Source organism: Podarcis bocagei, assembly GCF_964188305.1.
Source record: "Podarcis bocagei genome assembly, chromosome: 5".
NCBI lineage: Eukaryota > Metazoa > Chordata > Lepidosauria > Squamata > Lacertidae > Podarcis > Podarcis bocagei.
This window is the reverse complement of record NC_138129.1, coordinates 95957884-95983035: the sequence shown is the minus strand read 5'-3', so window position 1 is coordinate 95983035 and position 25152 is coordinate 95957884. Positions and strand designations below refer to the sequence as shown.

The window sequence follows — 25152 nt, the reverse complement described above, 5'->3', positions numbered from 1 at the left end:
GTTCTCTGTCAAATTTCCTTATTCTGCTAAGGATAATTAGTGAATGGTCTCCTTAGGAGGAGATCCTCCCTTGTCCCAGTCTTCTGCTTCCTTTTGTAATATATGAAACTTGAATATTTTGGTTTTGTTGCTTAGAACTTCCAAGAACTGCTAGGAAAGAAGTTCTGGAAATGTAATTGATATAGCTTTGTGTCAAGGTTCATTGGAAAGTCACAGTAATAATTACCTTTTAAATATCTACTTCTCAGCTTTCTAGATCAGGTTTTTGCAATCTTCATTTTGTGCCCCATTTATCAGAGGATGATGTGGTCTGTCTCCATTATGTTACCATTAAACAGCAATTATTTATACATACATACATACATACATACATACCACTATAGAGAGGCACTATTCAAATTTTTTTCTGCCACCAGGGTTTGGCTAATTTTGTGTTCACTATTTGTATTTCTTAGAGCCCTGTTCTCATGGTTGACAGTATTTCAGAAGAACTATTTGTTTCTTCAATCTCTTGTAACTTGGGGCAGTAGGAAAATGTATGGCTTGGTGGAGATGTGTGCACTCCATCTCAACAACTTCTTTCTGGAGGATTACATTGATGTTCTGGGCAATAGAGTCTACTGCAGCTCCTGACACAGTTTGTTGATGAGATAGAAATCCTGAATTCTATAATTGTTTGCAAAGCATCCAGATATGGAGGTGAATTGCTGTGTTGCTAGCAATGCAGTTATATTAAATTGTAAGCCTAGACTTACAATTATCTGTTACTTCAAATAATCTAGAATTCATTTGTAACATTCTTAAATTCTGTGCTGCTTGTGCTTTGATCTGTTGAAAGATTAACCTGGATGGGAACTCTTCCCCCCCCCACCTTATTTTTTAGGGCAGGTTGTGCCGAATTATGTGAAGTGACATGTATTAACTTCTGTTGCCTCCTCTTACTTTTTCATGTATTCTTGTTGTACTGAATTAGCAGCCATGATACTAATTGAAATATTGTTATTAAATAATGTACCTTAGGCCAAACAAGATACCTTGTCTCCTACACTTTGTGGCCCTTGTAACCAATTTCTCACTGTTTTGTTTGCCAGGTTCTTGACAAAGCGAGAGCAAAAATTGATGAAGCGTCGCCAGCACGCTGAAGAACTGCTGGAATGGAAACGCCGCTTAGATGCGGAGGAAGAAGAGATACGTCAAATAGAGAAGCAAGCCTTGGCTGCCTGGGACATGGAGCTGCTTAAAGCAAAAGTAAACAGAAAGGGGGCCGGAGACCAGAAATCTGATGCAAAAGGTACAAAAATGAGAGGGTGCTTTTGAGAAAGACCTTGATTGGGTTCTGATCATGCAGGAAAGACTCACGCAGTTGGCCCAAGTCACAGGAGCAAGATGATCCTTTCCTTCAACATGGAATTGCACCACAGTGGAGCAGCTCTCACATCTTCCAGAGATAGATAGTCTGATTAAAGGGTTAGATCAAAGGGTTATGCCCATTTCACATGATTATTAGACAGATTCTTCTTCTTTTTATAGCAGCCACCACTCAAAGGGAGGAGATCATCAGTTAAGCTTTGGTTTAGCTGCTGTGTGACAGTTCTTGGTAGTTGTGTTTTTTTTTCTGGAGGGGGAAGAATACTTGGTGCACTTGATATAGCCTTCTGTGCGGGTGGCACTGTGGGTTAAACCACAGAGCCTAGGGTTTGCCAATCAGAAGGTCGGAGGTTTGATTCCCCGTGACTGGGTGAGCTCCCATTGTTCAGTCCCAGCTCCTGCCAACCTAGCAGTTCGAAAGCACATCAAGTGCAAGTAGATAAATAGGTACCGCCCCAGCGGAAAGGTAAACGGCGTTTTCGTGCGCTGCTCTGGTTCGCCAGAAGTGGCTTAGTCATGCTGGCCACATGACCCGGAAGCTGTACGCCGGCTCCCTCGGCCAATAAAGCGAGATGAGCACTGCAACCCCAGAGTCATCTGCAACTGGACCTAACGGTCAGGGGTCCTTTTACCTTTACCTTTTCTTGAATGGTTGATCTTGTCTTGAACTATTCCAGTTCGTTGCATTTGGTGAAGAACTAATGCCAGTGCTTTGATCTGGCAGGATAAAGATGGTAACAACAACCTTTCTTCAACCACCTTTCCTTTAAATGAAATTGGGGAAAATTGAAATTGCACTCTGTGTGAAAAATGAAACATTAAAATTCCAGTATTAGTCTAAATGGCTCCAAATGTGAAAATCCAAAGTATAGGAACTTTGTTTATTCAGTATTTGAAGGAAGGAGGTATATAACTATACCTTACTCTATTTTATAAAAAAAAATTATTGGTTTTACATTTTAGTTTTACATTCAGACACAAAATACAATCATAAAGTATAGAATTCTCTGAATTCTCAGACTTCCTTCCTTCCCTCTGTGGAATCCGCAAATAATCACTTTCCACTGCATATCATATTGTCATCTATTTGTCCATAAATACTCAACTTTATCCAAAGTTCTTTTTCAAGTGTTTTGCAAGTGTTATTGCAATCCTGCTAATATTTTTATTTAAGTGTTCTCTCAAATAAGTTACAAATTCCCCCCAGTCTTTATTAAAGATTTTATCATCCTGGTTTCTGATTTTTTTCCAGACATTTTAGCCATTTTGGCATAGTCCATCAATTTTGTTATTGATTCCTCTCTTGTTGGAATCTTCTCTTCCTTCCATTTCTCGATTAAGAGTATCTGGGCTGACGTAACTATTCCTTAGTCTTACCTCTTTTTCCTTTGGCTGACATCTCCAAGGAAAATAATATGCATGAGTGGGATATCTGGGGCCTTTGTTTTTTGTCACTGTGGTTGTTACATACAGTGGTGCCTCGCAAGATGAAAAGAATCCGTTCTGTGATTCTCTTCGTCTAGCGGTTTTTTCGTCTTGGGAAGCAAGCCTATTGACAGATTAGCGGATTAGCGCTATTAGCGGCTTTTAGCGGCTTTTAGCGGCTTATCGGATCAGCTGATAAGCGGCTTAGCGGCTTAGAAAAAGGGGGGGGAAACCCGCAGGAACTCGCAAGACATTTTCGTCTTGCGAAGCAAGCCCATAGGAGATTCATTTTGCAAAGCACCTCCAAAACGGAAAACTCTTTCGTCTAGCGAGTTTTCCGTCTTGCGAGGCATTCGTCTTGCGGGGCACCACTGTACTTCATATAACATCACTTTATAGTGATGACCCTAGGGCTATCAAAAGCAGCAATAAAATATTTGTAACATTTAACTGAATCATTGCCAGATACATCTCATTGGACTGCAATGCATCACCTCTCCCCATATGAACCAACCCAGACCCTGCGATCATTATCTGAAGCGCTTCTTTTCAGAGGGCGGCAACATGAGAACAGGGTTTTTCTGTGGTGGCTCTCCGCTTGTGAAATGCTTTCCCCAGGGAGGCTCACCTGCTGCCTTTGTTACACACCAGGCAAAAACATTCCTTTCCTCCCACGACTTCAGCTAATTTAATAATCTATGGTCGTTTAAACTGGGGGGTGGGTATTTTTTTTTGTCTGTTACTATGGTATGTATTTTGTGCTTTTATATTGTAAATAGCCCCATAATCCTCAGATGAAGGGTGGTGTGGAGATGGTGGTGGTGATGATGATGATGATAAATTACTAATTACAATTGCTTGTTGTTCAGCTGTGCCTGTGATCTTTGTGTGAGGATTCATTAATTTTGTGTGTGTCCCTCACCTCAGTAAAGGGGAATTAAATTTGTAGTCGGAACATTTGTATCATCTCTGTATGTGAAGGTGGCAGTAGTTATTGCTCTACTGACTCTACTCCACTATCTTTCCCCAGAAATAGCCAGTGAAGATGAGTCTTCAGTGCTACCATGTTCTCACCTGAATAATGAAAGTTCTGTCCCTGAAGAACTGGGCAGTGTCACTGCTGAGAATTGCCTATCAAAGATCTCTGAGGACCAAGAGCAGTTGGAAAGCCTGGATCACACACCTACTGAAGAAATGGTTTATAAACACGTTAGTGAACTTGTTTATCACTGTACTAAAACCATGTTGCACCGTGACTAAATATTGCATATAGTTTATTTTCTTCTTGGAAGAAAAAATAGCATTAATATTTTGATTTCAGCAACTTGTAGTATATCTAATTATAGCTGCAGATGGAGTTCTCCTAAAAGTTCACAGATGCTTAGCAGTTTGCTGTAACTTAAAGAACTATGACCAGAGAATGTTTTCCATACTTGTAATTGGTCTGTTGAAAATGATTATCAAGATGCATGTTTCCCACCCACCTCCCATGTGAATTTTACAAGCAGATTACTTTCTTCCCTCTTTGAATAGTCTCCATCCAAAAGCAGCACATCCCCGTCAAAGCAAGAATCTAGCAAAGGAACCCACAGAACTGCGGAGCAGCAAAATTTATCTACAATATCCCAAGATGTATCTTACTGTTGGTCCGATGAATCTTTTTCCATGACTCAGTCAGGTACGTATTAGAGCTTCGGGATTCCTATCTTGTTTTTCAAGCATAAGTCACACTCAACATTTAGGCATTAATATTTCTTTCTTGCTGGGGAAAGTACATATTGATTGTTTCCATTTAGGAAGCTTGTTCACTAGAGTAAGTGTCAATGTCAGTTCTCAACACTCCCCCCCCCCCTTGGGGCTTTTTGGGCTGAATCTTTAAAAAATAGGTGTGAAGGTACGTAAGCTTGAAAAAGCTCGGAGTTCTTCCAAAATTCCATTGATGAAATCAACATTACCTGGGTGCCTAACTGCACTTAGCTTCATTGATATATGAACAGGTTTGTGAAGATTGCTACATTAAATATTAGCTTACTCACGCATCACCATCAAACTAGTTGGAACTTAATAGCATGAGCAAACAGGAGAAGGCCCTGACTCAAAAATCATATGATCAATCAATTAGTAAAGCAGTAAAAAAAAGTAGTACTACGCATTTGTCTCTGAAATTATGAAAACTTTCCTTATCAGAAACTGCATCTGATCAAAGTGATGTTGAAGGCCGGATTCAGGCTCTGAAGGATAAGTTACGGAAGAGAAAGTCTGTTGTTTACCAGCTGAAAAAGGAGCGGAAGAAGAGGTACAAGGAGAGGCTGAGAGCCCAAGAGGCTAGTTTGATCAAGCAGTTAGAGGTAAGGATAGCTTGAAAGAGGTGTTTTAAATAGTCATGGAATCTATAAGAAAAATCATTTTCTCCTCCAGCTTGGTAGTAATGGTGCCACTATTTCCATGTTTTCTTTTAAAATGCAGAATTTTAAAATAGTAATCACAGCTTAAAGGTTGCAGTTTTCTAAGATTCTATAGTCTTAGTGGGGCTGACAAATAATGCTCTTCTGAGGTACAGTTTAGTTAATATGCAGTGGCGTAGCGTGGGTTGTCAGCACCCGGGGCAAGGCAAGTAATTTGCGCCCCCTAACCCATGGATTTTAGTAGGGGCAGAGAGCTGCGAGTGCGACCGCGCCCCCCCCCAGATGTTGCGCCCGGTGCGGCCGGGCCCCCCTGCACCCCGCCCCCACTACGCCACTGTTAATATGCAAAAGCTATTTGTAAAAAATAAATTATTTTCAGTTATAGCATTCTGTATTGGCATATGTTCAGTAAGACTGTCAAGGTAAACTTAATTAAAATGGAGCAAAGAGAATTTTCACAAGAATCTCATCCTCTGTTTCTATTTGTTCACTCATTTTCAAAGTAAGAATTAAAGTTCTCAGACTTTCCTCACCTATTCTCAGACTTATGATGAATTCATCAAGAAGACTGAAGCAGAACTGAGTAGGGACCTGGAGGCAACGTCTACTGCAAAGCCTCAAATTAAAACCCCGTCTTCACCTACTGAGAAACCAAAGATCAAGTCATCTTCACTGACTAGGTAATACAGTTGTCTTTCTAAGTGTATGCCATTGTATATCTCAAAAAAAGTTTATATTTCTTCCAGATACCACAGTTAAATTTGTTTGTTGTATCACACTGAGTTGGAGATTAAGACTTATGGGGAGATCTATTTATTTTTTTAAAAAATGCCCTGGCCTAAGAGCAAGTTTTGGCCAGGTTTTTTTTTACCATGTTTCTTTAGTGTCTTTAGCGTATCACACTTTCACATACCATAATGGCATAATGGCTGTTGGTTTCCCTTTTTTTTTTTTAAAGGTCAGAACCAACAAAAAGTTGGAAATCGATAACTGATTCTGAACGTCCCAGAGGGTCCCTGGAGTCCATTGCAGAGCATGTTGGTACGTAGCTTGAAAAACCAATGCTTGCTGATCTTGTCTCTGCCGAAACCTTCCTGGATATTTACAATGTGCAAACCGTATGAGGGGTGTTGTGGGTAAACTATATCCAAGATAAATGATTCTGCCTTCTTTGGGGCTATAGTTTTTGAAAGTAATGTCAATTCAATCAACACTTCCCCCAGTAATTAATTGTAACAGTTTCTGGACTACAGCCTTGGAACAAGGAGGTACAATTTCGGAAACTGTTTCATGCCGAAAGTATGAATTTCAGAAATATAGTTTATATTGGTATCAAAGTACTGCACATATTTCCTAGTGTTTTTCACCCCTTCTCTGTGTGCGCAGTTACGCTGTGTCTTTACATTTTTCTGTACTTCTTCAAAGTTGAAATGAGGCTGTATTAGAAAGGGTGCACAAAACTTTTCTACACACAAAAAGGATTATAAAAAGTCAATTGCTTCAACCCTTTCTCTTCCTTTTTAAAAATGCCAATTTGAGATTGAAATCAAATAGATACCAGATAAAAATGTTTAAATTTGGTTTAAATGTGTCCCAGAGGACTCTCCCCAGGTCGCGCCCCCTGTCACCAGGCCGTGTTCCTCACTGTCCCTGTTCTGCAAGCCCCTTGAGTGCTTTTGCTTGGCTGGAATATGTCCTTGAACTGTGATCAATGCCCCTTGCTTGCTTGCTTGGAGGTGGTGGAGATATACACGTCTTCGTGTGTGTGTGTGTGTGTGTGTGTGTGTGTGTGTGTATGTAACTCTTCAATGTTTGTGTGGCTGGAATGTAGCCAGCTTTACGAAGGCTAGGATCCTCCACCCACTTTTGCTTTTGGCCCCATCCACCACTGACACATTGCTCCAGAAAGTTGCTCATGAGGGAATACAGCCCTTGAAAAAGATTCCTCGCCCCCGGTTTAAAATATTCCGTTCCTTCCTGTGAATGGAACGGGGCTTTCCTTCCTCGCTCCTTCACTCTGGAATTCTCACTGCTCTTACCCCAAATCTGCTGGTGAGCATTAGGGACCCCCATGGAACAGTGTGGGATCTGGTATGAGGGACTGCAGATAGGGATGGGAGCTAGAGGAAGTCATTTTGTTGTGACTGGAAGAGCCACTTCGGATATACAGTGGTGCCTCACAAGACGAAAAGAATCCGTTCTGTGATTCTCTTCGTCTAGCGGTTTTTTCGTCTTGCGAAGCAAGCCCATTGACAGATTAGCGGATTAGCGCTATTAGCGGCTTTTAGCGGCTTATCAGCTTATCGGATTGGTCCTCAAAACTGGGGAAAAGACCATGGGCAGGAAAAGAAACAGGAAGAAACCTTAGGGGCTTGAAGAAACATTTCCGCCCTCAGTGGTTTAAGACTTGGTGGAAATTGCTGTAAAAAATGTGCTTCTGAGGAGGAATTAATTCTAGAAATAAATCTGTCTTCAACTATGTAGAGACCTTTCCTTGTTTTTTCCTGCATTATACCTCCCAAGTTAATTTCTGTGGTGTTCTCTCATTCATACTCTCTCTCTTTCAACTTCATGAATGTAAGCCAGAAAAATGCAGGTGATTAGCATTTCATAATGTAACGTAATACAACCTGTTACCTATTATGTTGCTAATAGTTAGTTTTCACTGTGTTGGAGTTGTGAACCTCCAGAATCTTGGATGTGCACTCTTTCATTTCTCCACTCACTCCCCTCCTCCCATTTTCTCTGTCCAACTCTATTGCCCTTTTAGTGAAACATTGGCCTTTTAAAGTATCTGTGACAAGTTTTACATATATATTTCTTTAGTTGGATATAGTGCTGTTCTTAACGGATATGTTGTTAAGCCCCTCTGGGTTATTTTGTAAGGAAGTTGGGGTGTACATTTTTAAAATAAATGAAAAACTACTTGACTGCACGAGTGTTTAGCCTGGCTATCAAGGATTACACTTTTTCATTAGAACACAAGCATTATTGACTTAACTGCTTTAATAAGGTTAAATTGCAAATGTTATACAAAATGATGTAAGCCATTCATGTCTTTATTCCCACCCCCACCCCCCAGATGCCGCTTCTCATGAGAAATCTGTGTCTGCGTACACCAAAAAATTCATTGAAGCAGAAATTCAGACCGAGGAGCACTCCCGAACACTAAACTCATTTGTACAGTCCCCAAGAATATCTAGAGCAGAACCTGGTGGTTCATTGGACAGTTTGGCTTCATCAGCTCTCTTCAAAGACTTAGGAGACTTAAGCAAAACATCCCACGTGTCACAGGACAGGTTTGAAGATGCAGAGAGTTATGATTCTATTGTTTCCACTATTAGATCTGTGATACAAGAGGAAATTGAATCTGTAGAATCAGAGGCAGAAGTTTCTCAGAAGGTTTCTGAAAGATGTGATGCTTATAAATTTAACAAAGAGCTGAAGAGTTCACCTCCGGCTTCCCTAAAGACAGATGTGTGTCCTGAGGCTGAGCTGTTGGAAAAGAATCAGACTGAGTTGGCTTTTGTATGTGTTGAGAGAAAAACTGAGATGCCAAAGGAAACTAACAAGGATGATAAAAGTGCCTTATCGATCAAATCCTCTCCTGCGTTGAGCAAGGAGCTGCTGAAAGGAGATGCCTTGGTTTCAGAAAAGATTTCCATTTGCAAAGAGCCAGCATATTCAAATGATTTTGAAGTGTCTTCCTCAGGAACAGAGATGTCAAAAGATGAGACATCTCTTACTGAATATTATAAGGATGATTTTGACACATTTACATTGTCCCTTGAAAAAGACTCTAGGTCACAGGGGGAGAAATCTTGCTATACAAAAACTCCTAGGAGTAGTATTGAAAGTGATGATGAAGTAAGTGAATGTCTCAGTGACAAGTCTTCATCTGTAGCTGGCAGTGTTCATTCAGAGAGATTATTAGAACTGAAGTCACCCACAGAATTTATGAAAAGTAGGGAACGCAGTGATGTGGAAGAGGAACCTTCTCATGTTGATTCATCACTTTGGGTTTCCATTTGCAAGACAGAAGAAGAAACCATTTTGAGAGGTTTCAACATTGGTGACAGAGTTCTTGTGAGTAATATCCAGCCAGGTACACTGAGATTCAAGGGCCTGACAGAGTTTGCTAAAGGCTTTTGGGCTGGTGTAGAGTTGGACAAGCCTGAAGGAAATAATAATGGCACTTACAATGGCGTCCAATATTTTAATTGTAAGGAAAAACATGGTATTTTTGCTCCTCCACAAAAAATTTCTCGTATTTTGGAAAGTTCCAATAATTTCATGGACACAGCTGAAAACTCTTTATGCAAACAAGAGCTAAATCACCACAAAGTGGATCAAAATGAAAAAGAGAATCTTGAAGAGGAGAGCGAAGGAAGAAACCTAAGTAAGAAATGTCCCCAGAATAGTTCTCCAAGAGGTGCATCTGCCGTAGAGGACTCACCTGCAGCCGAAGATTGTATAACATTTGACTCTCCGCTCCTGGACTTGCTGACGAAAGAAAGAAGCCAATTAGAAGCACAACTTAGAGTCCCATCCCAACAGGAGGAAGATCAGATAGAGCAAAAGAAAAAGGTTGGCTTGCTGGCCGATAGCCTCCTGCAGGCTTTTGTGAAGGACACAGTTCATGAACTGTGGCAAATCGGGAAGGTCAAGAATGAGAAAATCCAGTGTAGCAATCAAGACCTCTGTTCTGTCCAAGAGAAGAGATTGGAAGCTGATGACCTGCAGAGCACTTTAATTTCTGAACTGGATGATGGCGAAGAAGTTTATTCTCCAGATATGTATCCCAGAGCTGTAAGTACAGTCAATCTCTATTGGGGAGGGGGGAAGATGTCTGCAGAGAGCTCTGCAAAACTCTTTCCAAACCTTTTCACCTTTCATTTCAAGCTCTGGTTGTGGAGCAGACTTTTGAAGCATATGTGATTTTGACAAAAGGATGTGGCAACCCAGCCATCAGTCATGTGGCATCACAGTGACATAATATGATAGGTGGATTACCTGTTGAAGTATGCCCACAGGTTCCAGCCCCTGGAGCTAAAAAAGGTCCTCTACTTCCAGTCTAGCCATTAAGTCTTATGACTGATGAATGGAATGGGGCTTATCTGGGGCTGATGCCTACTAGATTCCACTGTGTATCAAAATGTGGCATACACTATAGGTGAAAACCACTACTGTTCTGAGTAGCAACCACTTTCTTTTTATTCTACAGGAAAGCCCTGTGTGTTGTGCCAGTGGTCAGGAAGAGCTTGCCAAGAGGCTGGCAGAACTGGAGCTTAGCCGGGAGTTCCTGGATTTATCGGACGATGAGCAAGATTGGTTTGAAGAAGACTTTGGCTTGAGTTCTCAAAAACTCGTTCAGAAGGAAGCAGAGGGCTTGGCTGTGCCGTCTGAAACAGAGCCCCCAAAAGTGCCTTCCAAGCCATGTGAAGAGCTATTGGCTGTCCCACACACTGCAGAAGAGGTGGAGGAGCTGGTGCATGCAGCAGCGGAAGAATTATGGAAGTGCAAAAAGCTGGGGCACGAGATTCAGGCTTTCAGGCTCCCCAGAGATATGAGCGATTCCCCCAGAGATGATGACATTGAAGCTGTTAGTGAACAGATCTATAAACAGGTACATCAAGGGAGACAGTTGGGATTGTTGCTCTCAGATCCATGTGAAAAATACTTAGGAATCCTTTGGAAAAGAAGGAATGTGCTCTTTTGGTCTCCAGCTTTATTTATTTCGTTATTTCATTAAATTAATACATCTATCCCACCTCTCCTCTAAGAAGTTCCAGGCAGCTTCCATGGTTCTCCTTCCTGCCCCAATTTTATATTTACAACAACCTGTGATTAAGCTGAAAGGTAGGAAGTAGCCAAAGGTCACCCCCAGAGCTTATATGACCTAGTTGAGATTTGAATACAGCTCTTCTGGGCCTTAGTCCAACACAAAGTTAGGGGGTGCATGCAGGGGGTTTGTGTAGGTGTGCAACAAGAGGGGGACCGTTAGAAAGTAATTCTAGAAGTTGTACCTCATCAGGAAGATTCACCTTCCACATTGAGAGACATGCACCAGAAAAGCTGTGGTCACTATGCAGGTGTAATTATAAACCACAGACTGCATATTGATAGTCCTGGAGAATACAACATCTGAAGCTATTTTTATTCTACATTCTTATGTTTACCAAGGCTGTGTTTGACTTAACAAGAGAGATTTTTGAAGAGATCTTTGCAGAAGATCCCAGTATTAACCAACCTATATGGATGAAATCCTGCAGAATTATTACTGGTTATTTCCATCGAGTAAAAGATCCAAATGATCTAGAGGAGATCAAGGTAAGAATGAAGCTGTTAATTTCATTTAGGGACTTGGCACACTTCATCTGTAAGCCAAAAAAAGTTGCATAGAAATAGCTTATAATTTTATCTAGAATTTTAAAAAATAAGCCATGACTTAGTGTAAGCTTTCCTAAGTGTGACCCTTGCCAGTTTGCACCTATGCCCCCATACAAGGCTTGTTATCTTTTAGTCATAGCAAGAAGACTTAAGCTCTACCATGAATACATGACTGCTCTGACCTGTATTCTGGGATGTAAAACTGATGAGCTTTGTGGTTCACAAATACATTTATAATAGTTACTGCTGTAGTCAGGTATCAAGTTGCTTTATTGTAATTGAACTAGCATAATTCTGAGAGTCCTTCCTGGATAGTATGTTAAATTCACTGCATTTTAGTTTCTGAGGAGGAGGTTTCCTAAAGAATATACTCTTGTCACCTCTTAAGATGACTATAGTGAATAGGATTTTACTATGTTTAACTACTATATAAACCGACAACACATTTTCAGAATTTTCACAAGAATGACCAAGGAAACATGTTATATCTTCTATTGTACATTCCATACCCAACAGTACAAAGTTCTTCACTGGATATCTTCCACCTTTGAATTGTGTTGGTAGAGAGGATTCTGTGAATAGGATATATTTCTTTCAAATATATTTAGCTCATTCTTATATACTTTACCCTAGTGTTTCATAGCAACGGAGGTGCTCCGGCTCTTAAGTTTAAAGAAGGAGCCGAACCACAAAACGGACTGGCAGAAAATGATGAAATTTGGACGGAAGAAACGTGACAGAGTGGATCATATACTGGTCAGTAGATATTTTTAAAATTAGTTGCTGAAACATTTACTGGATAGCTATCAAAGGACAGGGAGTTCATCTGCTTATCAATAAAATAATTTGCCCTTCTGTGCTTATACTGAAACCCATGGACATGCTCCAACCAAAACTGAGCACATTAAAAACCCATTAGACTGTAATGGCTTAATGGAATCTACTAACTCCAGAGCAGAGCATTTGCTTTGTATTAACTTCATGAGTAGCAAGAACCCAGTGTTTGCCATTTGGGGGGCTGCCTTGCTAAACCAAGCCAAAAATTGTTGTCATCAGCTTTGTCTTCCTTCCATCCTGCCCTGATGGAGACAAGCACGTTCATTCAATAGCAGCCAAGGAAAACACACACACACACACACACACACACACACACACACAGCTATTTCCTGCAGGAAAAAGAGGTGGACAAACACACCAGATTCACCAGATGCTTGATGGCAGGTGTTCAGAGCACCCATCACTCTGCAAAAGCCAACCAAATCACAGCCACCCTTTCCTGCTCCAAAATAGAAAAGTGTTGGGGGGTTTGGGCCTGTAATGGGAATTGGGGTTGCTTGTGCGTAAACTGCAAACTGCTCCAAGCTGGTTGTATAGCTAAACCTTTCCCTGGTTTGACAGCCCTTACAACGCGACTGTCTCAGTCACTGGCAGCATCCGTCAGTGGGCGTTTCCTAAACTTCCTCCAACATAAAAATTCCTTGACTCCAAGTCTCCTCCAAGATTCTCTGCGCGGAAGCTTTCTGCGCAGCGTAGGCGTGCCAAGCGGAGGTCCTGTGCTCTCTCCGCTGATCTCACTGGAAGAGTCTCGGAGCCTCCCCTCCGCAGTACTCTCCGCCTCTCCTTCCTCCCTGGTGTCCCCTGGATTTCCTTCCCCAGCGGAAGCTCTCTCTGTCTCCTTGCTAGTTCCCTCCCCTGCATCATTGGAGAGTCTTACCTCTCCTCTTGCCTCTGATGGCAGTTCCCTGACAGGGCCCTACATGTTTAAAATGATCCAAGTGTCTTCGCCACAAAGCTACCAAGCTACTTTCAGCCTTCCTTTCAAGGAAGGGGGAAGAGAGAGGATTCCTATGCAGCTCTTGGGACAATTCTCAACCATCTCTTAACTTTGGTGTTAGAAGGAAGGTACTCTGTTCAGAGTAAATACTGAAGCCTGGCAGGGAGTTTTATTTGAATTTTGAGAGTAGAATGGGTGCTGGTGGTGATGTAAGAGTTTGGAATTTTACTTCATCTTAAATGGGCATATACAGTATATACTCAGTCATGCTGTCATTTCATTGTATTGCACAGTATGGGTGGAGCTTAAAATCACGGCCAGCTGTCAAGACAGACATAACAGTGGAGGTTGGGGTATAACACTACAACTGGCCTGAAGCCCTAGTGTGGAGTGAGTGGCAAGCCCAGGTTATTGCAATATTTCCAAGTTTGCTTTTAAGCTGTTATATAAATGATGACTATATTATGTTGTTCATAATAAAACACTTGTGTTGATTTCCCGAAGCCTGTTCTAAGGTGGGAGGAAGCAAAGGTAGCTGCAGGCTTTTACAAGAACGTGCTTATTCTAAATATGTATACAGATTTGTATTTAATAGTAGGAACTTTCTCTCCCTCTGCCCCCTCTAAATTCTAAGACACAGGAGCTGCACGAGGAAGAAGCGCAATGGGTGAACTATGATGAAGATGAGCTGCAGGTGAAGATGCAACTGGCAGATGGAATTTTTGATGCCTTAATTAAAGACACTGTTGATGTCCTTCACCAGATTAATGAAAAACACAAGAAGCTGCTGCCCGTCTGACACAGAATATTTTCACCGTAGCAATATGGTTTTACATCTCCCCCTTAAATAAACTGGAGTTATTAAAATGAAGAACAATGTTTACTATTTAGTTTCCATTGCTGGCTGTCTCGTGCTCTAACCCAGTTAGCACCTCCGTGAGTGTCACCCACAGAGGGGCTAACTGGGTTAGAGCACGAGACATCCATCCATGGAAACTAAATAGTAAACATTGTTCTTCATTTTAATAACTCCAATTTATTAAAGGGGGAGATGTAAAACCATATAGTACTCCAGTGACAGAAGCTATATTTTACTTGGATGTACTGAGCTGAGCTGCAGAACCAGTTTGACAGGGTTATTTACACAGACACGTACACACACGCTTCGTATCTGATATGAAGCGTGTGCGTACGTGTCTGTGTAAATAACCCTGTCAGACTGGTTCCCAGGCCAATTTCTGCTACCAATCACACCTTGCAGCTCAGCAGATTATAATTGCAACCTTAACACTCTGTAAACTGTAAGATATCCAGGGTAGTCCCTGTGTATACCAGTGTAAATATCTTTGTTAATTTGAGATGTACTTTAAGAGAATAAAAACTGTAAATAAACTGGTTTATAAATTATCCAAAAAAAATTCTCTTTTTGAAACGTGATCCTAATTCTCTCTGTATATGTGTATCTTACTCTACTCCATTTAAAAAAATATTGCATATATACACACATTTTTGTGTGTGTGTGTGCGTGTATACATTTCTGTGCCATTTATTCATATTATATTCACATCTAAAAACGATCTTTAAAAATTCACAGTAACTTCCCAGGGCTTCTGAGGTGACTTTAAAGGAAGACAAAACAACAACACAATTTTAATTTGTGTTCAGCCTGAGACACAAATCTGAGAAAAATGAGGGGTTGAGAGAGCCACGAAATGGAAAAGCTCTTTCCCCCACCCTGCCCCTCTACTGTGAGGCCTAGACATGAGAGTAACAGCCCTCTCCCATGTATGGCCACTTGGAAGGAAGCTACACTGCATTCAGCCAAAAGACAGGCCCAGCGCCACCACAAACCTTTCCGAGGCAGTCACGTCAAGCGGCACTCTGGGAGGAGTGGCAGATGTGCACCTGGCGCCTGCGCCTGCCTCCATGCCTCCTCGCTTGTGGCGGTGATCCCTCTTCCCTGGCCCAGTTTCTCCAGGGATGCAGGAAAGCTTTCCCTCCCTGTTCTTTTCCTTTAACATTTCACTCCCCCCCTTGCTTCACCGCAGCACCTCTCCCCATTTTACAGCATTGTACCTTCCTTTTCTTTCTGCACCTCCACCCAAACCGCTAACCCACAAATTCCGTCCCACGCTGCACGCGCAGCTGCCTCCTGCCGGGCAGGTTGACAGTTTTGCAAGAGAGCGGCTTCCATCTCTAGCCAGCAAGCCATGGTGCAAAAGGGAGAGAGAGGTCAGCCGGCAAAATGGAAAGCGGAGGCGTGTTTGGAGAGTTGGCGAGGAAGTGGGTGAGATGAGCAGTTTCCCACCATATTATCTTCCCTCCAAAGACACATTTCATTCGGTCAAAATCAAGGAAGGAGCAAAGCAGAACTGGAGGCCTGAGAGAGAAGCCTGAAGGTTTCCGTTTGTTCCCTGAGCCTTACATTCCCTACCCATGCTCTAACCCGGTACCCTTTGTTGTTGTTGTTGTTTAGTCGTTTAGTCGTGTCCGACTCTTCGTGACCCCCTGGACCAGAGCACGCCAGCCACTCCTGTCTTCCACTGCCTCCCGCAGTTTGGTCAAACTCATGCTGGTAGCTTCAAGAACACTGTCCAACCATCTCGTCCTCTGTCATCCCCTTCTCCTTGTGCCCTCCATCTTTCCCAAAATCAGGGTCTTTTCCAGGGAGTCTTCTGTTCTCATGAGGTAGCCAAAGTATTGGAGCCTCAGCTTCAGGATCTGTCCTTCCAGTGAGCACTCAGGGCTGATTTCCTTCAGAATGGAGAGGTTTGGTCTTCTTGCAGTCCATGGGACTCTCAAGAGTCTCCTCCAGCAGCATAATTCAAAAGCATCAATTCTTCGGCGATCAGCCTTCTTTATGGTCCAGCTCTCACTTCCATACATCACTACTGGGAAAGCCATAGCTTTAACCCGGTACCCTTAAAGAACTGCAATTCCCAAGGGGAGTGCCATTTTCTAGTTCACCTCAGGCAGCAAAAAGTCTTGGGCAAACTCTAACCAGAGAGGATGGGCAATAGTTACAGCAGGGGTGGCACATGTGCTTTCTGGGGGTTTGGGACCCAGCAATCATAACCCCCAGCCACCATGGCCAGTAGTTGGGGATGGTGGCTGTTATACTTCACAACATTTGAGGGTATCACACTGGCTATTCCTGGGATTAAGGGCTCTTCCACACTTCTGCTAACCCCGGTACTTTCCCCTGGGAAACCTGCTGTTTACCACTGAATCAGAGCAAATGGTGATTGGGTTTTCTCCAGATTGACGTTTGCTCCGATTTAGCGCTTAAGAGCAGGTTTTCCAGGGGAACACGGCAGTGCAAAGGCAGAACGGCTTGGACCTGTGCTTTCTAGACATGGGATAAGCATAAGTGTGGACAAGCCCCAAGACTGGGTGGATTCAGATTAAAATTGACGCTGAGCTATGCAACTCGCTGGGTGACTTCCCATCCAACTTTGAAACTTTGTCCCCCTTGCCATCTCCCAGCCCAACCTACATGGCAATTTTAAACAGTTATCAAAAGCAGCAGAATTTAAAAGTGGGTATACTGACAATTTATGCACATGTCTGGGTAGCTTTGCTGAAACGAGATCATTTTCAGCATGCATTTAGAACAGCCTGCCAAATATTAAGCGAAGAGTTTCAGAGCACAGGTGCTGCCACAGTGAAACGCTGGACTCCTCACAGATGCAGTTCGCATGATAGTTGCAAGAGTGCACGTTCTGTAGATCGAAGCAATTGAGTAGGTGAAAGAGGGCCATGATCTAAGCATACTAAGACTTTGAACATGACTTGGTAGCAAAACAGCAACCAATTCAGGTCTTTAAACAGGTGTAAATGTGGTGGTGGACTTTTCGACTGATTCAAGAGGAGACTTCCTGTGCTTTTACATAAATTCCACATTCCAATACAACAGGACAAATATAAGGGTTTGATAGTCACGGAGACTTTTCCCCTTGTTTCCAGCTCTCTCCTCAAGGGGAGGCCAAAGAGGCTTGCTGAACTCCAAGCAGAGAGCCCAAATAGAGACAAAACACTTTTTATGGTGGAAGTTTTCAGCAAAAGGCTTGGGCTGGTGCCCTTGCTGGCTGCGATGCCAAGAGAGATCAAGTTGCCACTGGCTGCAAATATGCATGGAGATGCAACAGCTGCCACCAGTGTTTTCCCCTGCCGTAGAACCTGTCCTGGGTGGAAACCAGCTACTGATTCCATCTGGCTTGAGTCCATCTGGGTTGGAATTCTGCATCGGTGGGGTTTTACTCTGTTGTCAAATCACATCAACAGCGCTATGGCAGTATAGCTAGACCCTCTTTGAAAACATAGCACGCAGCAAGCCTCTCCTCCAACAAAACTCACAAGGAATTGGCAGATCAACACCCTTCCTGATCTGTTTTGACATTTAATTTCTAGAATAAGAGCTGGCAAGAATATGGGCAAACGGTTCTTAGAAGCAGAAGAGGATATTTAGGAGAAATCTGTTCTCAACTGCTTGGGTCACCTCCCTGTTTCAGAGACTGGCCAGATTTTCCCAGATAGTGAGAAACTGTCCTCTCAAGGTGGAACCATTTTAATGGGTTTTTCCACCTTAGCAGCAGTTTAGGGTGGTTAGAAAGGCTAATCCCTGTATTGTTCCTTGTGTCGTGAAGCAACACTGGAAACTGTTGTTACATTCAGTTGTATGACTCCTTTCTGTTGCTAGCCACACCTCTTCACTTTCAATATATCTCTTGTTCCTTCCAGCCCATCTCTTAAAGGAGCCCTGTCCTCAGGTTTGTCTGACCTCTGCAATAGATTCACATTGGATTCACCTACCCACAGATCACACTCTTTTTGCCCAGTACGAAACACCAAACCCATGGTCTGCTAGATGTACTGGATACCAGATTCCATTTGAGAGACTTGTGGTTGTCATGGAGGTCTTGAACCCCATGTCTCTTTGGCATCTCATGTATTGCTTGCGGACTTCTCACAGGCATATGGTTGGCCACAGTGAAAACAGAGTGCTGGACTAGATATGCCTTTGGCTATCTATATCACCAGCATAGGGACAACGAACTTGTTCCCCGCCCCAATACTGCCGAACCCCAAAGTTTTCTGACACAAGCACATGCAACACTCATTTCCCAAAAGAAAAAGGTGTGATGTCAAGAGCTAGAAGCTGAGGTCTACTCCTTTACACACCTATGTGGCAGGAGGAGGAACTGGCCACTGAAGCTGCGCTCAGCTCGATGCTTGACCCGATTTTTTTTTAACATGGGGGGCAGGCCCGCTCCTCAAAATATTGGGGGGGGGGGCAAAGGGTTGGGTCCCCAGGCACTGGTGCCCTGCACATAAACTCCACAGCTGTAAAATCCTTGTAGTACATTTGATGTCTGTAAAGCTTAGGTTCCCTCTTGTTGGCCTCCAACTCCCATCTACTCCTGTCACCATAACCATTGATCAGGGATGATTGGAGTTGCAGTCCATTGACACCTGGAGGGTGGCAGGTCTCCCTGATTTAGATTTTTTTTCCTTTTTGCTCTCTTTCAGGGTGATTTTTTTAGCTTTTTGTTGCTCATGGAGGCAGGGACGGCCAGTCATGTTTTTCCACCTGAGGCAAAATGGAAAGGTGCTCCCCTGTGTGGCCCCTGCCCCTCCTTGCTACCCCTGCCACCCCCCCCCCAATTACCTAGGTAGCATGGTTTTCAGGTTCTGGCAAAATCTCACGTGAGCCCTTCTAAACCGATTATGAGGGGCTCTTATAATCTCTCACCAGAACACAGAAGCCACCGCAGCCACTTCTTGCTTTGGCGCCCCTTGGATTCTGCCACCTGAGGCGGCTGCCTCAGTCTGCTTCATGAATGGGCCGGCCCTGTACTTTTGAAAGAAATTAAGTGATTGGCTCAGCAGGGCTCCAGAGCTCCCGCGTGAGTAAATACCGGTAGTTCACATCAGTGTCAAGTCGATGCCTGCCCAGAGCTTTCACCAACACAGAAGCAAATGAAGAAACCTTCCTTGACTTTCGGGAACTCCCAAGTGTGTCAAAAGCTGCTGTGTCAGGAGAGGGGTTAGGGCAAGAGGGTGGCACCCCTCTAATCTGCATGGTTACTCATCCCCTGTCTCTTGGAATACCAGTTCCATTTCTCTCTGCCAATGGCTCCTTCCTAAGCCAGTATCCTTCACCTTGTTGAAACACAGGGCCTTAAAGCGCGCAAATCTCAAGATTCTGCAGAAAGCGGAATTCCTGCTCTACAATAAAGCATGTGGATTGATACAAAACCAATGTATTCTTCTGAGCGTTACACTTGTACATCCCATGTCCAGAAGCTTAATTTTTTGGTCCTCTGATCAGGCTGCTGTGCTGCTGATGTTCCTCTTTTGCACTGATTTTAGTATGCAGTCCTTTCCTGGCCTCAACTGAACTCTTTGCTGTCACCTTCCTCATGGTTCTATAGCAGAGGAGATCCTGGAATAATTATACCGTGTTCCAAGTTCATCTCAGGGAATAGTCCATCCTTTTTATGCTGTTGTGTAACTCAGGAATGCCCCAGAGGCCTCAGGAGTGCAGCCGTACTTTACAGCCACTTAGTTTTGGTAGAGCAGCTCCTGCCACAGCCAGCTGCGGGAGGCAAGAGTTTTGGCTTAGCCTCTCGGTGGCTTTTGGAATTCTAATTGCCATGTAAAAATTTTGCCTTCCTGCAGCAAACAGAACCTGTCCGCACTAACTGGCTGGGTGGAGCCCTGGGAGGTTAATAGGCCTAGCAAATAAACAAAGCCATAACAAGCTGTGTTAACAACAGTTAACAAGTCCCAGGAACTCATTGGCTGGGAGGAGCTGAATGTTGAAGGACTGATCAGGGAGCTCACTTGGTCTGTGACCCAGAGCTTCATTGCTGCTCATGGTCTTCCAGCGCTTCAGAGAGCCAGTGTGGTGTAGTGGTTAAGAGCGATAGACTCATAATCTGGGGAACCGGGTTCGCTTCCCCGCTCCTCCACATGCAGCTGCTGGGTGACCTTGGGCCAGTCACACTTCTCTGAAGTCTCTCAGCCCCACTCACCTCACAGGGTGTTTGTTGTGGGGGAGGAAGGGAAAAGGAGAATGTTGGCCACTTTGAGACTCCTTAGGGTAGTGATAAAGCGGGATATCAACTCCAAACTCCTCCTCTTCTTCTTCAACAACAAAGAGTGTGCAACATGCGGTGTTCTGGTTAGAGGGCTTATGGCCCAGCCAAGTGAAAGTGTGTGTGAGCTGGCACATGTTCCAGTGGCTGAGGGTTGCAACGAGGGAGAGATCAGGACCAGGGAGGGAGGATACTGCTGACAGATCTACAAATATGCAGTGACTAAATTTAGCCGATTGTATGTCACAACCTTAGTCCTCGGTGCTCCTTAAAAGAAAAAAACATGCCGCAAAGGTGATGAAAATATAGCATAATGGATGTTTTGTGTATGTGTGTATGTTATTAGGGGACTGCAGATAAACGCAGTGAGAATGCATGTGTCAAGAGGAGTGTCTTTGCAGGGAAATATTTTAGAGGTGGATCAAATGTTTTGATGAGAGCTGGAATTTATCCCAAGTGCTGCTCAAGAATAAGAAGTCAAAGCAACTTCTACCTCACCATCAGAAAATTCCTAAAGAAGTGGGTGTTTCTTTTGGAAGATTTACCACCAAAGGACACTGAGCTGTAATTGGCCCATGGAAAAGATGGAGAACACTTGCAATCTATTATTTAGGCAACTCAAATGTTTTCTTATCTTGAAGCACAGTTTCAGGCTAGCCATGACTGAAGAGAAGAAGAAGAGTTTGGATTTGATATCCCGCTTTATCACTACCCTAAGGAGTCTCAGAGCAGCTAACATTCTCCTTTTCCCTTCCTCCCCCACAACAAACACTCTGTGAGGTGAGTGGGGCTGAGAGACTTCAGAGAAGTGTGACTGGCCCAAGGTCACCCAGCAGCTGCATGTGGAGGAGCGGGGAAGCGAACCCAGTACCCCAGATTACGAGTCCACCACTCTTAACCACTACACCACACTGGCTCTTTCTCTGAAGCAAGACACCACAGGAGGTGGCAGTGCATGCTATGTGATCTCATATTGTCTATAGGGCTGGACTATCTCTGATTCAAGCTGGACATCTGTTAATCCAAATCCTCTCTTGGTCTCCACAGGAGCCTTTGCTCCATGATGATCTCCCGTCCTTCAACCTCAATACACAAGGCAAGAATCTTCCTTGGTGTCTTCCACATAGAAATGAGCACCTTAGGGGAGCTAATCAGATCCTCCTGTCCAGAGGATGGAATGGGGCAGAAATTCAATTCAGTTCACATTTAACAGTGAGCTTACCCAATGCACTTTCTAAGGCAGCACGCAAACTGAAACACAGCAATCTTTCGAAATTTGCACTTCTCCGAATTTTGCAATGCAGTTTACCAGCCAAGTAATGTGCTAAAAAATGCATATAATATAACTAGGTGAAAGTGTGCCTTAAAAATATTCGTGCAAATCACATGCAGATTAGTGCAAATAGCATGCGTTATCACTTATCTTCTCCCTCTTCTGTCTTTGCAGGCTGAGTAAATATTTCTGTGGACTGAAAAAAGAAGTTTGTGGGGGGGGGGATTGTACAGATGCCAAGGTTTGAACCTGGCTGGGATCCAGTGTAGAACTATTAACTGATCTGCCACAAGCATTCAGCATCCTCATTACCAGTGGTCACTGAGGTCATCAGACTTTACTCCTCCTCTACCTGCCCTCCCAAGGTGGCACAGGCGAATGAGGGAAAATTCTCACAAGCACAAACTCGACCCTGTGGGATAGATTTGTAATTGGACCCCCTGAAATATTATCCCAGAATGTAGCACAGGAACAAGGAAAGGAAAAAACCACCATCACAAATGGGAACTTCTGAAATTACATGGACAATAATTACGACAATTAGCTGTAACAGAACTAGAAATAATTACTCTGGGGAATGAAGCATTGCTGACAAAGATGATGCAATTTATTAATTCAGAATTATGTAATAATTGGGCTCATCCAACCCAGCTTTAGTTATGCTGAAACCCATCCACTTCAATGGGTTGACGTGTGCCTAATTCTGTACTGGATGCTAATCGTTTTAACACCCCGAAGCTAAGAAATGCAATAGTCAACTCATATTGACACTGCTAACCTTTTATTACCCATTAGACACCCTCCCCCAATGAGGAATTGCATACAGAAGTACCAGTATGCTTAAATACGAGGGTCATCTAATCATAGTGTTCAAACTATAATCTGTCTGCCACCAACTCCTTCTCCGCCCCCCCAATCTTTCTCCTTGCCCCATTTGTCTCCTTGTTGTTCTGTCTCCTTGTCCAAGAACGTTCCTTCTTCAGCTGCTTTAGAATGGAACTTGTCTTTGAGATGAGGAAGTTTTTGGCATTAATGTTGCAGTGTGGTGTAGTGGTTAAGAGTGGTGGACTCGTAATCTGGTGAACCGGATTCGATTCCATGCTCCTCCACATGCAGCTGCTGGGTGACCTTGGGCCAGTCACACTTCTCTGAAGTCTCTCAGCCCCACTCACCTCACAGAGTGTTTGTTGTGGGAGAGGAAGGGAAAGGAGATTGTTAGCCGCTTTGAGACTCCCTAGGGTAGTGATAAAGCGGGATATCAAATCCAAACTCTTATTCTTCTCTTCTAAAGCATCTGTAGTCTTTGATCACATTGACTGTGGAATAACAAAGGCTTTTTTGAGGAGCCTTTGCTAAATCGTAGAGGGAAGGAGGCTTCTGTGACCCAAGATCTATTATAGACATGGATGGGGAACCAGTGGTCCTCCAGACATTGTAGGGGGTCAACATTCATCAGCCTCAGCAACCATAGACAAGGATCAGGAGTGATGGGAGTTGCTGGTAAACAACATCTAAAGGGCCACAAATGACCTATCCCTGTGTTACAGAACGATGGACTATGACCTGGGAGACCAGGGTTCGAATCCCCACTCAGCCATGAAGCTCGCTGGGTGACCTTGGCCCAGTCACAGTCTCTCAGCCCCATCTACCTCACAGGGTTGCGGTGAGGATGAAATGGGGAGGAGAACCATGCGCGCCATCTTGAGCTCCTTGGGAGAAAAGGGGGTATACTATAAATGTAATAAATAGAAATAAACTCACCGAAGGACCCCTCTTCTGTCCAGTGCTCTACACATGACAGTTATCTGGTTCAGAATGCTTGGAAGTTAAATGGAAACTTAAGAGAGTGATGGACCACATTTGGTTGGGGACCTTTAGCAAAGGCCTCGACTGCATGGAAATAACCACTGTGCCCAATTCACAGAAGCACCAGCCCCTTGTCAGTCTGGTGACCCTACTTACTTTGAATCATTCCTTCCTGCTAAGCAGTCCTCCTTTCTGCACCTTTCTTCCTTGAACTCCCTGCCTCCTGGGCCATAGTTAAACTTCTTTGTATAGATAATTTGGAGGTGGCATCTCTCTGCAACTCCAGGTGATAGTCCCACGCACCCCCCCCCCTTCTGAAACATAGGCTAACGCACAAAATTGGGAAACACGCTAAGGTAAGGTTACCAGATTTTTTTCAAAGAATCCGGGGACACTTTTTTTTTAAGAGAAAAAAAAAGTTATGTTTTTTTTTAAAGAACTCATATCTTCTCTTCTGTGGTCTCCTCTGTTGCGCAGCCTTCCTCTGTGCACTGGCCTGCTCTCTTGGAGTGCTAGCCACCATGGAGTAGGCTCGGATCGGGCCTGGGCTTGGCCACGTGTCCTTGCCCTCCTGGTGCTCTCCTACCTCTCCTCCTCAGCGGCAGTGCAGCAAGGTCAGGGCTCCCCTCTTTTTTCTCCTTCCTCTTTCTCTCTCTTCCTTCTCCTCCTCCTCTCCTCCTTCTCCCTGTGTCAACTCCAGGGTTTTTACTGTCCCCGGAGCACCGCTGGGCAGTCAGCCGGGTGGCTGGGCGGTCAGCTGGGTGGCCGGGCGCTCTCACTCATGACTTGATTTGGGTCCCGGGGGGTGTGTGTCAGAGGTTCCCCCAGTTGACACGCCGGGCATCACTGGTTCCCCCTTGGCTGTGGCAGCGGCGGCAGTCTCAGCAGCCTGGAGCCAGCCTGGTAGCGCAGTTGGCTCTGGCTGGCTTCAGGAGCTGTTCGCTGCTCTGGCGCCCGCCATTTTCCCTCACTGGACGTCCCCATATGATGTGTCTTGTGCCGTTGAACCAATCACGCAACATTCATTCCCTACTAAGAAATCTACAACACTTAAAATATAAATCCAGGGACATTAAATGAAATCTGGGGACATTCCAGGGACGGATTTTGTCCGGGGACAGATTTGTAAATCCGGGAACTGTCCCTGGGAAACAGGGACATCTGGTAACCATAAGTTATATGCATTTTTGAGCACATGACTTGGCTGGAAAACTGCATTGCGAAATTCGGAGAAGCGCAAATTTTGGAAGATTGCTGTGTTTCAGTTTGCCTGGGAGACGGGGACATCTGGTAACCATAAGTTATATGCATATGGTAACCATACGCTAAGGATTTGGGAGGGTGGGAAGGTGCAGGCAAGGCAAGGCAGAGGCCACCACAAGCCCAGTAAGTTAAAAGCCACACCAAATACAATAGTGCTCTTTCCACCACCGTAGACTGAGCCTTTGCCTCTGACTCAGAAACACCTTGGGTGGCTCCCCGGATCTTTGTTTCCACATTCAGCACACAAGAGAGTAAGGACACCACCCTCCTAGTAAAGGGTGGCTGAAGCATAGTGAGAAAATGTGCTTCGTGACGGGAACACATTAATCATAATGATACTGATACGAG

General features: G+C 43.9%; 1 protein-coding gene and 1 long non-coding RNA gene across 12 annotated transcripts in view; one reads left to right on the top strand and one right to left on the bottom strand.

Annotated features, from left to right (window-relative positions):
• CEP350 (centrosomal protein 350) overlaps positions 1-14780 on the top strand; it is a 64490-nt gene extending 49710 nt beyond the window's left edge. For 10 of the 11 annotated variants that reach the window (XM_081194253.1, XM_081194248.1, XM_081194252.1 and 7 more), the window contains 11 exons: positions 1092-1291; positions 3824-4002; positions 4327-4471; positions 4981-5141; positions 5742-5878; positions 6157-6239; positions 8281-10007; positions 10423-10824; positions 11382-11528; positions 12222-12344; positions 13997-14780. In XM_081194253.1, the coding sequence (XP_081050379.1) occupies positions 1092-1291; positions 3824-4002; positions 4327-4471; positions 4981-5141; positions 5742-5878; positions 6157-6239; positions 8281-10007; positions 10423-10824; positions 11382-11528; positions 12222-12344; positions 13997-14161 (3469 nt within the window). In that variant the 3' untranslated portion in view covers positions 14162-14780. The remainder of the gene's footprint in view (positions 1-1091; positions 1292-3823; positions 4003-4326; positions 4472-4980; positions 5142-5741; positions 5879-6156; positions 6240-8280; positions 10008-10422; positions 10825-11381; positions 11529-12221; positions 12345-13996) is intronic. The other variant, XM_081194250.1, reaches the window with a different exon arrangement.
• Positions 1-25152, bottom strand: part of LOC308587194 — a 196957-nt gene that overhangs the window by 79616 nt on the left and 92189 nt on the right. The window lies entirely within an intron of this gene.